Consider the following 16,088-nt stretch of genomic DNA (forward strand, 5'->3'; position numbering starts at 1 on the left):
AGTAATTGTTGGAGACTAAGCAAGGACTAGACCAAGAGATTAAAGACTCCTGGGGGTCTACACTTTCATGAGTCTTACCTTCAGTAGCCATACCAGGTTCTAACAGTGAATATATGAGAAAAATTCCCTCATATTTCCAGCAGAGGAGGGGAGAAGTAACCATTTTGAAATATGCCCAGAGTATGCTGTTCTCATTAACAAAGGCCTTCCCTTAAGGGAAACTATTTTACCAAAGCCTAGCCAACTTGGGTTTTATCAGAATATAACCAACCTGGGGGGAAGGAAATACCCAACTCTACCCCTTCTAGCTTTCCTGTCTCATCAAGTGCAGAGGGGAAAGCTGAGAAGCATTTGTGAGGAACACATCCAAGGGGCACAGGCTCACTAAAAGTCTGAGACCTAATCACAGGATTATAGAAGGATTCTCCTAACCCTATTTACCACCACATCAACAGGACTCCTCTATAATCCCAGGGGATTACAACTGCAGGGACTGTAAAGTTCAGAACCTATTTAAAAAGGAGTCTCTAGGGAAACTCAAAGACAATAGAAGGAGACAAAAACAAGGATATTACAGAAAATTTTAGCCTCTGACACCTATGGCTACAACAAATATTAAACACAGCCAAATCTTAGCCAGATAAACATAAAACCTCACACTAAAGGCCTATTCACCCCAGTAGCTTTGTGTCCAGCTTTCAAAAGCAAAATTACATGATATGCTAAAAGGCAAAAAACAGTCTGAAAAGACAAAGTAAGCATCAGAACCAGACTCAGATAAGACAGAGATTTTGGAATTATCAGACCAGTAATTTAGAACAACTATAATTAATATGCTAAAAGCTCTAATGGAAGAAGAGAATAGCAAGCAAAAACAGATGGGTAATGTAAGCAGAGAGAGGTAAGAAAGAATCAAAAGGTTATGCTAGAAATCAAAAACACCATAACAGAAATGAAGAATGCCTTTGATGGGCTCATTAGTAGACCAGACACAACTGAGAAAAGAAAGAGTGGGCTTGAAAATGTAGGTCAATAGAAACTTCATAAAGTAAAAAGTAAAAAGCAAAACAACAAAAAAAAAGAATGAATGAAAAAAATGAAAAAGAATATGCAAGAACTATGAGACAATTACAAAACATGTAACATATGTGTTATGGGAACACCAGAAGAAAAAGAGAAAAAGGAACAGAAGAAATATTTAAAGTAATAATGGCTGAGAATTTTTTTTTTTTTTTTTGTGACCGGTAAGGGGATCGCAACCCTTGGCTTGGTGTCGTCCACACTGCACTCAGCCAGTGAGTGCACCGGCCATCCCTATATAGGATCTGAACCCGCAGCCTCGGCGCTCCCAGTGCCACACTCTCCCGAGTGAGCCACGGGGCCAGCCCATGGCTGAGAATTTTAAAAAATTAATGACAACACCAAATCACAGATCCAGAGGAAGCTCAGAGAACACAAAGCAGGATAAATCTAAAAAGAGACTACACTTTGGCATATATAGTCAAACTGCAGAAAATGAAAGAGAGAGAATCTTAAAAGAAGGCAAAGGAAAAAAATACCTTACCTATAGAGGAACAAAGATAAAAAATAGCATTGCACTTCTCTTCAGAAACCATGCAAGCAAGAAGACAGTAACATGAAATACTTAAACTGTTGAAAGAAAAAAAACCCTATAAACCTAGAATTTTGTACCCAGTAAAACTGTCTTTTAAAAGTGAGAAAGAAATAAACACTTTCTTAAAAAGCAATAATTGAAGGAATTTGTTGCCAGTACATGTGTCCTAAAAGAATTGTTAAAACAAAGTTCTTCAGAGAGAAGAAAGATGATATAGGTCAAACCCTCAGATCTACATAAAGAAAAGAAGCATGTTAAAGAAGAAATAAATTAACTTAAATCATTTATTTTTTATTCTTAACTAATCTAAAAGATAACAGTTTCTTCAAAAGAATAACAGCAAGGTATTGGGTAATTAGAGCTTATGAATAGATGAAATAAATGACAGCAATATATAACTGATGGGAGGAATAAATTGGGCATACTGTTATGTGCACTGCCCACGAAGCCGTATAATATTATGTAAAAGTAGACTTAAATTAGCTCTAAATGTATATTGCAGACTCTATGGCAACCACTAAAAATTTTTTTAAAGTATAATTAAAATGTTAAAAGAATAGAAAAAAAAAGTATCATATAAAATGCTCAATTAAAGCCAGAAAAGGAAGAAAAAGATAGAAACAAAATAAAAACAAAAACAAAAAACAAAGAACAAGGACAACAAATAGAAAACAGTTACACATATGACTGATATCAATCCAACTATATCAATTAATCATTTTACTTTTTTTAAAGAATCAATTGAAGAAAAAACCTTTTATTTCCTGAAAATAAGAGAACTTACAATAAGATATATTCATTACAAAGCAGCTTCTATTTGCAAGGGACATACTTGTGGTTTCCTACAATCCTTTGATGAAAACATTACAACTGATGTCAAATTACTTATATTTTTCTGTATGTAGCATGTTTTAAACCCAGAGAATGCTTAATAAATTTACTGATTAATTTTTTACAATTAATCATTTTAAATGTGAAAAGTCTGCAACAATTAAAAGACAGATTGTCAGAATGGATTAAAAAAATGCAAAACTCATGACCCAACCACAAACCCCACTTTAAATATAGAAATGATGGATAAAAAGTAAATGGATGCAGAAATATACACCATGCTAATACTAATAAAGGTAAAGCTGGAATAACTACTAATTTCAGACAAAGCAGACATCAGAGCAAGGAAAATCATAGGGATAAAAGAGGGGCATTACATAATAATAAAGAGTTCAATTCTCCTAAAAGATATAACAATCCTTAATGTGTATGCATCTAACAACAAAATGTCAAAATGTGTGAGGCAAAATGTGATATAACAAGGAAAAATAGATGAATCCTCTATTATAGTTGAAGTCTTCAACACCCTCCATCAGTAATTGACAGATGTGGTAGGCAGAAAATGAGTAAGGATATAGTGGAAATAAAAAACACCATCAATCATTTGACTGTAAATGACACATACAGTACTTCATCCAACAATATCCAATATATTCGTCACCAAGATAAATCATATTCTCAGCCATAAAACACAACTGTATAAATTTAAAAGAACATACGGCACACATAGTATGCTCTCAGACAATCATGAAATTAAATTAAAAGTCAATAACAGAAGGATAGTAGGCATATTCCAAAGATGAAATAACACACTTCTAAATAACACATGTATCAAAAAATCTCAAGAGAAATTTTAAAATATTTTAAATTAAATATAAATGAAAACGTAGCTTATTAAAATTTGTTGGATACAGTGAAAATAGTGCTTAGAGAGAAATTTATAGCACTGAATGCCTATACTAGAAAAGAAGAAAGATCTAAAATCAATAATCTAAGCTTCCACCTTCGGAAATTGGAAAAAGAGCAAATTAAGTCCAATGTAAGCAGAAGAATAAAAGTTAGAACAGAAATCAATACAATCAACAAACCCAAAAACTGATTCTTTGAAAAGATCAAGAAAATTGATAAACCTTTAGTCAGGCTAACCAAGCCAGAAAGAGAGAAGACATAAATTAATAACATCAGAAATGAAAGAGGGGTCATCACTACTGATTCTATGCACATAAAATGGATAACAAAGGGATATTATGAACAACTTTATGCCTACAAATTTGATAACTTAGGTAAAATGAAAAAATTCCTTAAAACATACCTTCCAATACCAAGAGAAATAAATTGAATAGGCCTATATCTATTAAAGAAATTGAATCAATAATTAATAACCTTCCAAAATGGAAAGCACCAGGTCCAAATGGTTTCACTGGTAAATATTATCAAATACTTAAAGAAAAAGTGATGTAATTTTTCTATGATTTCATCCAGAAAATAGAGGTAGAGGGAACACTTCCTAACTCATTTAATAAGGCCAGAGTCACCTTAATACCAACACCAGACAAAGACATCACAAGAAAGGTAAACTACAGACCACCCTCTCTCCTGAATATAAATACAAAAATCCTCAATAAAATAATAGCAAGTCAAATACAACAATGTATAAAAATAATTATACAACATGACCAAGTGGAATTATTTTAAGTATGGAAGGCTGGGCTCAACATTTGAACATAAATGAATGTAATCCATCATACCAACAGGCTAAAGAGGAAAAATCGTATGATGATATCAATAGATGAAGAAAAAATATTTAACAAAATCCAAAACCTATTCATAAAAAAAACTCTCAGCAAAGTTAGAGGAAAACTTCTTCAACTTGATTAAGAACATCTACAAAAAACCCTAAAGCTAACAACATATTTAATGGTGAGAAACTAGATGTTTTGCCCCTGAGATTATGAATAAGGCAAGGATACCCTCTTTTATGACACCTATTCAACATTGTCTTTGAAGTGCTAGATAATGCAATAAGAGAAGAAAAAGAAATAAAGGTATACATTTTAAGAAGGAAGAAATAAAACTCTTTGCAGGTGATATGATTGTCTATGTAGAAAATCTGAAAGAATCACCAACAACATAAAAACCCTGATGGAACTAATAAGCAATTATAGCATGGTTGCAGGATACAAAATTAACATATAAAAGCCAATTAATTTCCTATATAACACCAATGAAAATACACAATTTAAAATAAAAAATACACTACCATTTAAATTAGCACCCAAACAATGAAATACTTAGGTATAAATGTAACAAATATATAAAAAAGCTATATGAGGGAAATTTCAAAACTCAAATGAAAAAAATCAAAGATAAATAAATGGTGAGATACTCCATGTTCACAGACAGGATACCTCAATACTGTTGAGATTTCAGTTCTTCCCAGCTTGATCTATAAGTTTATACAATCCCAATCAAAATCCCAGCAAGTAATTTTGTGCATATGGACAAAGTGATCCTAAAGTGTATACAGAAAGGCAAAAGACTCAGAATAGCCAATACAATATTGAAGAAGAAATCAAGATTGGAAGGCTGACACTATCCAACTGTAAGACTTACTATAAAGCTACAGTAATCCAGACAATGTGGTTTTGGTCAAAGAATAAGCAAATAGATCAATGGAATCATACAAATATAGTCAACTGATCTTTGACAAAAGTGCAAAGGCAACCCAATGTGGAAAAGACAGTCTTTTCAATAAATGGTGCTTGAGCAAAAGAACATGCAAAACAAACAAACAAACAAAAAAACCAAAAACGTAGGAATTGCCTTATAATCTTCTTCACTGAACTTATACCTTTCATAAAAATTAACTCCAATAGGATCACAGACCTAAATGTAAAACACAAAACTATAAATCTTCTAGAAGATGTAACAGGAAAAAATCTAGGTGACCTTGGGTATGGAGATGGCTTGTTAGATATAGCACCAAAAACACAATCCATGAAAGACTGGTAAACTGGACTTCATTAATATTAAAAACTTCAGTTCTAGAATCAGAAGACAAGCCACAGACTAGGAGAAAATATTTGCAAAAGTCTTATCTGATAAAGGACTGGCATCTAAAATATACAAAGAACTCTTAAAGCTCAACAATAAGAAAACCGACAACCCAATTTAAAAATGGGCAACAGATCTGAACAGACACCTCAAAAACAAAGATACACAAATGGCAAATATGCATATGAAAAGATGCTCAACATCATGTGTCACTGGGCAATTGCAAATTAGAACTAAATGAGAAGCCATTATGCACTTATTAGAATGGCTAAAATTCCAAACACTGACAACACTGAGCGCTAGTGAGGATGTGGAGCAACAGGAACTCTCACTCACTGCTGATGATACAATGATACAGCCACTGTGGAAGATGGTTTGGCAGCTTCTTAGAAAACTAAACATAGTCTTACCATACGATCCACCAATTGCACTCCTTAGTATTTACCTAAATGAGTTGAAAACTTATGTCCATGCAAAACCCTGCACACAAATGTTTATTGCAGCTTTACTCATAACTGCCCAAATCTAAAAGCAACCAAGATGTCCTTCAACAAGTTAATGGATAAACACATTATGGTACACCACACAATGGAATATCATTCAGCAATTAAAAGAAATGAACTACTGAATCACAAAAAGACATGAAAGTACCTGAAATGCATGTTTCTAAGCAGAAGAAGGAGCCTGAAAAGGCTATATACTATACGATTCCAAATATATGACGTTCTAGAAAAGGTAAAACTCTAACAGTAAATAGATCAGTGATTTCAAATTATACTACAAAGCTATAGTAACCAAAACAGCATGGTACTGGCATAGAAATAGACAATCAGACCAGTGGAGCAGAATAGAGAACCCAGAAATCATTCCTCAGGCTTACAGCCATCTGATATTTGACAAAGGAAACAAAAACATACATTGGGGAAAAGACTACCTCTTCAATAAGTGGTGCTGGGAAAACTGGATATCCATACATAGAAGAACGAAACCAGACATGCACCTCTAACCATATACTAAAATCAACTCAAAATGGATTAAAGACTTAAGTATAAGACCTGAAACTGTAAAATTATTAAAGGAAAATATAGGTGAAACACTTCAGGAACTAGGTCTGGGCACAGACTTTATGAACATGAGCCTGAAAGCACAAGCAACAAAAGGAAAAATAAACAAATAGGGCTATATCAAACTAAAAAGCTTCTGCACAGCAAAGGAAACAATCAACAGAGTGAAACGACACCCTACAGAGTGGGAGAAAATTTTTGCTAACTATGCATCAGACAAGGGATTAGTATCCATAATATACAAGGAACTCAAGCAATTACACAGTAAAGAACCAAATAACTCAATTAAAAACTGGGCAAAGGAACTGAATAGACATTTTTAAAAGGAAGACATAAAAATGGCCAACAGGTACATCAAAAAATGCTCAACATCACTAGTCATCAGGGAAATGCAAATTAAAACCACACTGAGATATCATCTCATCCCAGTTAGACTGGCTATAATCAAAAAGACAGAGAATAACAAATGCTGGTGAGGATGTGGAGAGAAGGGAAAACTCCTACACTGTTGGTGGGACTGTAAATTAGTACAGCCACTATGGAAAACAGTATGGAGGTTCCTCAAACAGCTACAGATAGAACTATCATATGATACAGCAATGCCACTTCTGGGTATATACTCAACGGAAAGGAAATCACCATGTCGAAGGGATACCTGCACTCCCATGTTCATTGCAGCTCTGTTCACAATAGCCAAGACAGGGAACCAACCTAAATGTCCATTGATGGACAACTGGATAAGGAAAATGTGGTATGTATACACCATGGAATAGTACTCTACCATAAAAAAGAATGAAATTCTCCCATTGGCAACAACATTGATGAGTTTGGAGAAACTTATGTTGAATGAAATAAGCAAAGCACAGAGGGATAAATACTGTATATACTCACTCGTAAGTGGGAACTAAGAGAGATAGAAGGAAGGAAAGAAAGACCACAGTGGGGCACTGGACTTACAGAGGGAGAGAACATACCTAGGGATATAAAGTGGAGTGGGGAAAGGGGGATGGGGAAGGGGGTCAGGGATAATTGGGGGGATAAGTGGGTGGGGGATGGGGTATAATCACAATTTGTGGCAATGGGCATGCTGCCAGTATGGATCTGGCCATCACATCTTAGGCACGAGTGGTGACAATTTGCTCTGTATCCCATGAATATTCACAACCAATTAAAAAAAAAAGAATTTGGCAGGAAGAGAAAAGGGATGAAAAGGTGAATCACATGGGATTTTTAGAGCAGGGACACTATTCTGTATGATAGTATAATAGTAGATACATGACATTACACATTTCCCCAAAATCATATAACTCTACAACACAAAGAGTAAATCCTAATGCAAACTATGGACTTAGTTAATAATAATGTATGTTTTAAAAATAATTAGTTCATCAATTTAGCAAATGAATGACACTAATGCAAGATGTTAATAACAGAAGAAACTTCATGTGTGGGAAGAAAGGGGGTATATAAAAACTTTCTGTACTTACTGCTCAATTTTTCTGTAAGCTTAAAACTTCTCTAAAATATAGTCTCCTCTAAAATATACTCCCAGGATATAAATCAAACTTCTCAACTTAAAGGCTTCAGGTAGCATTGTTGCATTTTTTTTTTAAAAGTGTTTTTCAGAAAAATCTCAAAAAATCAAAGTCAAGCAAGAACTGCATGAATTTTTTGAAGTTACAAATGTCAAAATAGTTATTGGAAAATGCTCATTCCTCCATGAAGTCTTCCTTAAAGCCTAAGTGTTGGCGCTCCCATAGAACTTAATTTGTGTCTACTTTTGGATGTTTATATTATGTATATCATACATATTTTATCATTATTTGCATATTTTTTTCCTTTGGTATACTGCAACTCCAGGAGGGCAAGATCCATGTTTCATTCGTCTTTGTATTCCCAGCTTCATAGCACAGTACCTTGTGTCACTCAATAAATGTTTGCTTAACACATATATTACCCCTTACTTTACATAATAGATGCATTCCTGAAGAAAAGGAGTATTGATTTTATTTTTATAAGTCATACTCTCTCTTGAAATTATTTCATAATTTTCAAGAAAGCTTATTTTGATTTCTAACAGATTATTAGTTGAGAGTCCCTTTTTGCACTTGACACATTTTTTCAAATTTATTTTTTAAACTGACATATAAAATTATATGTATTTAACATGTAAACATAATGTTTTGAAGTATATATATACATTGTAGAATGGTTAAATCTAGCTAATAAACAAATGCATTACCTCACATAATTATCATTTCCGTGGTAAGAATACTTAATATCCACTCTTAGCATTTTTCAAGAATACAATTTATCATTATTAACTGTAGTCACCAATAGATCTCTTGAACTTATTCCTCCTATCTAACTGTCATTATGAATTCTTCGATCAACATCTCCCCAATTCCGTTTTCCCTTAACCACCCAACCTCTGGTAACCACCACCCTACTGTCTACTTCTATATGATCAATGTTTTTAGATTCCACGTGAGTGGGTTCATGCAGCATTTTCTTTCTGTACCTGGCTTATTTCACTTAACATAATGTCCTCCAGGTTCATCCACGTTGTCAGAAACGACAGAATTTCTTTTTTTATGGCTGAATGATAATCCTTTGTATATATATATACCACATTTTCCTTATCTATTCATTCACTGATGGACATTTAGGTTGATTCCCATATTTTGGCTACTGTGAATACTGCTGCAATAAACATGGGGGGGGGCAGATATCTCTTTGACATACTGATTTTATTTCCTTTGATACCTAGTAGTGAGATTGCTGGATGATTGTGGTAGTTTTATTTTTAATTTTTTAAGGAACCTCCATATTGTTTTCCACAACACTTGTACTAATTTACATTCTTACCAACAGTTGCATTTGATACTTTAATTTCCTTTGTCCCCAATTTCTCTGTCAACTAAGTGGTTTCTAAGATAGCAGTGATTAGATAATATGAATAAACCTTTTTTGGGTAATATTAAAGGAAACATCTATTTTATTTTTATTTATTTATCTTTTTCCAACATGTTTTATTTATTTATTTATTTGGCAGCTGGCCGGTACAGGGATCGAAACTGGACCTGGGTGTTATCAGCATCACGCTCTAACCAGCTGAGCTAACCAGCCAGCCCCAAAGGTAACATCTATTTTATAAAATCAGATATTTCAGTAAATATATTTTATATTTTCCTTAAAACCTGGCATGGTTGTATATAAAATACTAATATAAAGATGGAATTTTAAAAAAATCAAAAACCTTAGAAGATCTCAAAATCCCCAGATTAATAATAATGTGATACTCCTATGATATATGCATAGATGGTAAGAAAAGAAGTTGCATATGATTTGTAAGAATTTAAGGAATGAAGACAAATATGTTCTGTCTCTCTCAGCAACAAAATCCCTGAAATATATCTCCTGTAGGTCCCCAACATATTAAAATGGAATTGCCGCAACTCTGCTAGAAGGAATACCACCCCACCCTCTAGGGTCTATTCCCGGCCCCAAAGCATCTCTGCACATTACACTTTATCTTTAAAATCTTTGCTGGAGACAATGACAACCTTAAGAACCTCAGAATCAAAAGAGCATTAAAAGGTAAATAAGCAAGCTCTTATGCTATGCTGTAGCCTCATACATTAAGCATGAAATCCTCCTGCCCTTTTCTTCTTCTCACTTGACATTTCTTTCTTCCTTTTCTATCACCTAAGTCTCAGGCTTAGTCATGATACCACCACAGCAGCACAGACAGCAGGGTGGCATTTAGAGCTGAGAAGACTCCTGAATCCTGCATTAAAATTCCCAGAACACGTGGAGGAGGTAGGGAAAACCAGAGTACAAATGGGCCTAGATTGGTCTGAAGTGTTTATATGTCAAAGCATGTAATCAGATTTAAGAAAAAATAGGAAGTCATGTGATGAAAGGGGACAGAATCCATCCTTACAGGTAAATTATAAAACATACCTGTGATACGGCTCAAAAATAAATAAGGGTCAATTTTTATAGATTTGGAAGAGTGATTACTTTTAAACTAAAGACAGTCCAGAAGCTGGAAAAATAGTGTTTGGGATAGTTAAATGCTAGTACCATACTAGTACTATGCTCTACATGCCTAAAGTTATTCTATGGTCTAGTTCCTGTCTAGTAAAAAGAAAATTGTTTACTAAATGCTTTGAAAGTACTAGCAGGATTCATCACAACATTTGACAATGTCTTCCTTTTCCTGATTCAAAAGAAATTAAGCATACTTTCTGAGGATTTTCTATATTCATTTCTATTTACTTACAATTAGTTTTCATGAGTTTAGTACAGCACTTATCATTCTATGAGCACTCAGTATTTCTTGTCTAAAGAACCAAATATTAGCCTTCTGAAAATATTTTAGTCTGTAAGGAAGTTAGCTTAGATCTATATTTCACACCCCTATACTGACCTGTCACTAAGCAACAGAAATCTGCATTTTGAAGGACTAGAAATCACTCTAAAAATAAATTCTAATACAAATGTCATTATTTAAGACTCTTCTCTTTGGCTAGCTTAATTAGTCATGTTCTAACTTGTTCTCTTCATTTCAAAAGAAAGTCCAGAAAATAATCTGCCTTTAACTTGTCATCAAAGTATTACATTCAACTAATAAAGGAATAAAGCCCAATTTGCTAACCCTGCCTTGCATAAGAGCTCAGAATCATATTTATTTTTAAGTAATTTGTATATAAAAGACAAGTCAGCAACCAGTACTGAGCTAAAAATGAACATGAGAGTTAAGGAAAATTTCAACATCAGCTACCAAAATTAGATTTGTAATATTGTTCTCTCTGTTCAGCTTAAACAAATAGAATAAAGTATGGATTCTTGATCTGTTGCTCAGCATCTTGATTTAAGTAAGTAGTCTCCTGGGGAATGGATCACATTCACTGGGAGAGTACTCAACAGAGCCCATAGATGAGAAAGGAGACACGGAAATGGAGAGTCTGATTGTGAATTATTCCAGTTTTACTCTTACTTCTTAAATCACTCCTTCCTGGTTTCCAATACGATTTACTTTTCTTCTCTACAGGAACAAATTAATAAAAGGTTCTGTCCCTAGCTGTCTTCAATTTCTGCTGTTTTCCTTGGTAAACTCACTAATTTGCACCTCTTAATCTATCTAGCCCTGGGCTCGCTCCCAAGCCTGTCTTGCATTTTGTATTGCCAGCTGAATATCTCTATCTGGATGTTCTGCTAGCACCTCAAACTTAAACATGTCTGAAATCAAACTTTTCATCTTCTCAAATGAGACCTCCTGACTTACTACCTACTTCTGTTAAAGGCATTATCATTCCCTTATCCTCGGCATCACCCCTGAATCCTATTCCTTTTTTTACTTCTAATATGTGATCCTTTGCTAAGTCTTACTGACTCTACATCTCCTACCTCACAATATCTCTTGCATCTTTACCCTCCATATTACCATTTCTACTACCACTCTAGTACAAACTACTACTCCTTACCTGGACTATTACACATTAGCCTCACAACTGATCAATAAATACTTGCTGAATGAATGCATGAAATGAATGGTATCCCTACTTTAGGTCTCTCACTATTTTAATCCATCTTCTACAACAGGGTCAGATTAATTTCCTAAAGCACAACTCTAACCTTATTACTTTTCTACTCAAAATAGAGATTCCTACTTTCCACATAATTAAATAAATTTTCTGTTGTACAGTTAAGGTATTTCACATTGGGAGCTCTATCTTTCCAAGCTTACTTCCAATTCCTCTGAAACATTTTCCCCTCACTTGAGCCAAGCTGGACTATTCATTTCTCCAAACACACTATATGCTCTCTCACATCTAGGTCATTGTTCACGTTATTCCTACACCTGTAACAATCTTACTCATCAATCAAGGCCTATTTCAGATGTTATTTCCTCCATGAGACCTTTCCTGACTCCCCATCATAATGGTTCCTATCTTTCCTCTGAAACCCCACAACACTCAATTGGTAATTCTTTAAATCATTTATAACCTACCTTGTATTATGGCAATAAAATAAAACCTGCCTTATCCTATATGATTTGAGGAAGAAATTTGCTTTATTCATATTTGAATATCATGCAGTACCAAGAACAGTACTTTGTATGAAAAATTCTCAGTAAATATTTTTATGAAAGGGAAAATGAGTAAATAAAAGAGAGTACACATGAAATAGGGAAGAAATAAGTGGCAACACCTGGGTTCTAAAACAAAATATTAATCCTTATATGGAAAAGGGGTAACCAAACAATAGCCAAACATCATTTACACTTTTAAGCAAACACTTTTAAACATATTTTTGGAAATCTATTTATTTATTTTTATTTTTAACACTTATATTGTGTTTTACTACCTATCAGGCACTGTTCGAAGCTTAGTATATGTTAATTTATTTAATCCTATAACAATACTATTTTACAAATCAGGGAACTGAGGCATGGAGACCAAGCAACTTTTCCAAGGTTACAAGGTTAGTAAGTGGGACGGCCCAGGCAATCTAACTCTGAAAACCATGCTTTTCATCATGATAATATATTGAACCTATAGATGTATACTTCCCTGACTTTAAAATCTGCGTAAATTGAAAATAAGGGTTTTTTTTGTGAAAACTCAGGGTTATCATTATTACTTTATAGTACAATGACACACTTTGCTGAAATGTAGAGGGAACCTACACTGAAAGTGTCAAAATGCCTAGCTTTTGTTGCTGGGTTTTTTAATCTAATTTTTAAAAACAATTTTTGTTTTTTTTCTTTTGAGTTAAACTGTTACTTACCACTTATGGCCGTCAATGTGCTTAAAATGCCTTCATCTTCTTTTCAATTTACAGGTAACTAGGAACCAAGCTTACCAGAAATATGTATTAAATAAGAACCGACACGGCTTTGAAGAGCTTCTTTATAAAGTACCTTATGCTTTGTTACAACCAAGTTCCTTTATCTTACACTGGCTTCAGGAGTGAATTCTACTAAGTTGAGTCTGATCCAGAGATAAATCGGGCACTGCCATATAATTTCTGCTGACTGCATGAAATAATTATATAAACTACATGAGGGTCCTAAAAGGTGGCCATCCTCTCCCAAAAGTGACTTATACCAGCTCATGACTAAAAAATGTTATTGTATTTCTTAGTTATAGCAACAAAACAATGCATAATTTCTCTTATTCTTACCTTTGCACCACCCAAAAATCCCAGGGAAATGGCAACTCTAGCTCGTAGATCTGGCCTGTCTTTGGGCCACACATAAGAAAGCATTGCTTTTATGATTTTCTGCGTATCGACATCTTTTAACTGTTGAAAGAGAGAAAACAAAGCAGTGAGTAGTAACATGTCATTTCAAAAGTAACCATACTTCAGTAATGTAGAATTATATAAATATTTGAGAAATACATAAAAACCTTACAAATACAACTTTTATTCTGAATCTAAGGCCAGTATCTTTCAAGCTCAAAATTTTTTGGAGAAAAAGAAACTATTTCAATTGCTTTTTAAAACCTACTCATTTCTCTTCAATTTTTTACTGTCAGCTATAGCCACCCTCATATTGTTAAAAAGTTACTCAGTGGTGATAAGGGGACATGTACTACACATTTATTTCTTATCTATTAAACTATGAGAAGATCACATAAAACTTTTAAAAAATTTCCATACTTCTATCTTTGTAGTCAAAAGTTTTATATACTTTTCGGCTACTTACCAGTATTTTTATTTAAAATATATTGAAGTTCTAAGACCAAACTCATGGTAGAGAAGAGCTGCAATACTGTGTTTAAGAAAGCAGAGGTCTCGATATTGACTATATCATACAAAGGTTGGGTATTTAAAAAAATTCAACAAAAATGCAATTTTCCAGTCATGCTTAATCTGACCTAAATCCATTTCACATTTTTCTTTTTCACATGTTCCTGAGGTAACATTCCCATTAAATCCTTTTGTTTTAGTTTCAGCTTTAGAGGCAGAATACTAAGAATCAAAACCACACTTTGTAAAACCAAAGCAAGGAGATCAACACATACGTACTCCCAAACTATTATATTGTTTTAACTGGCGAAACAATTCCCATTTAAGAAATTGAAATATTAAGTAAATTTCTGGAAGAGGTATTGATAAGAAAACAGCAGGAACAAAAAGATAATGCTCATTGCTGGTGTGGGTGTATGGAAATGATCACTCTAATATACGGTTTGGGGTGTACACTGAAACAATCTTTCTGGAAAGCAATTTGATACCTATTATAAGATTTTTAAATAATTCTGCCCTTTATCTCAAGAATTCTACTTCTGGGAATGTATGTTTTAAAAAAACCTTAAAAATATACCTCCTAAAAAAAATCTCTGGAGTCTATTTCTTTCCATTTCCAACCAACAAACTACCTAATCCAAGCTATCATCAATTTTCACCTAAATCACTGCAACAACCTAACCAATCTCCCTACATCCACTCTGTTTCCTGTCTAATAAGTTCACCCTGCAATCAGACACTACTTCCAGCTTAAAGCCCTTCAGCAGCATCCTTGGTCTTGGAATAAAGACCAAAGTCCATAATGCAGTTTATAAGGCTCTGCTTGGCCTGGCCCCTGACTGCCTCTCCAGCCATGTCTTATATGACTGCTTTCAGTGTTCAGGCTGCACTAGCATTCTTTTGGTCCCTCAAACATGCGACAATCCCTCCTGCCATAGGGCCTTTGCACAATAGTGTTCACTCTGTCTGGAATAATCTGTCTCTTTGCAACACCTCCCCTTCCAGCTCCCTAACCTCTTTCAACTAATTAACTGCCAGCTCAAGTAGCACTTCCTCAATCAAGTCTTCCCTAACCACAGAACACTACTCCTTTCTTTCAGTCTTCTTTTCAGTTATAAACTACATATACAGCAGTATGGTTATCTGATTAACATGTTCTCCTGCTAGAATTTAAATTCCATGTGAGTAGTAAGAGTGTTTTGTTCTCACTATTATAAACCCAATACCAAATACAGTGGCTGACATTCAGTAGGCACTGAATATTGACTACATAAAGAAATAAAAATTTAGCTATAAGAATGTTTATGCAAATGTTGTTTTAATAGAAATTTAATAGAAAACAGCCTAAATGATCAACATTGGAGAAAAATCTAAATAAATTAGAGTGAATGCATACAACAAAATACAGCCATTCAAAAATACATGCAGCGACACAGAAACATGTTACATGAAAAAAGCAAAGTAAAAAATATCTTTTGTGAGAAGAAATATGATGTGTGTATGAGTTTTCAAGTGCATACAAGCAGATCAGGAAAGCAATACCCCCATCAGTAGCTGTGAGTGGGTAGAATTATCGATTTTTTTAAAAAAATATTCTTCTTTCTGCTTGCTCGTATTTTCTCTAATTCATACACAATTATTTTAAAAAAATGAATTCATTTTGAGGGGGGAAAAGTTACATAATTTCAAGTAGATTTGTGAAGCAAGGAACGGAAGAAAACTGTTTATAAGAAACCCAGGACAGTACTTTATATAATATA

The 16,088-nt window shown here is 33.9% G+C and overlaps 1 protein-coding gene across 2 annotated transcripts in view; it reads right to left on the reverse strand.

Moving 5' to 3' along the window:
• The window catches only part of ABCB7 (ATP binding cassette subfamily B member 7), a 115,240-nt gene that overhangs the window by 30,851 nt on the left and 68,301 nt on the right, over positions 1-16,088 (reverse strand). For both annotated transcript variants that reach the window (XM_063083401.1, XM_063083400.1), the window contains exon 4: positions 13,759-13,878. In XM_063083401.1, the coding sequence (XP_062939471.1) occupies positions 13,759-13,878 (120 nt within the window). The remainder of the gene's footprint in view (positions 1-13,758; positions 13,879-16,088) is intronic.

The sequence above is a fragment of the Cynocephalus volans genome, chromosome X (genome assembly GCF_027409185.1).
Source record: "Cynocephalus volans isolate mCynVol1 chromosome X, mCynVol1.pri, whole genome shotgun sequence".
NCBI classification, from domain to species: Eukaryota; Metazoa; Chordata; class Mammalia; order Dermoptera; family Cynocephalidae; genus Cynocephalus; species Cynocephalus volans.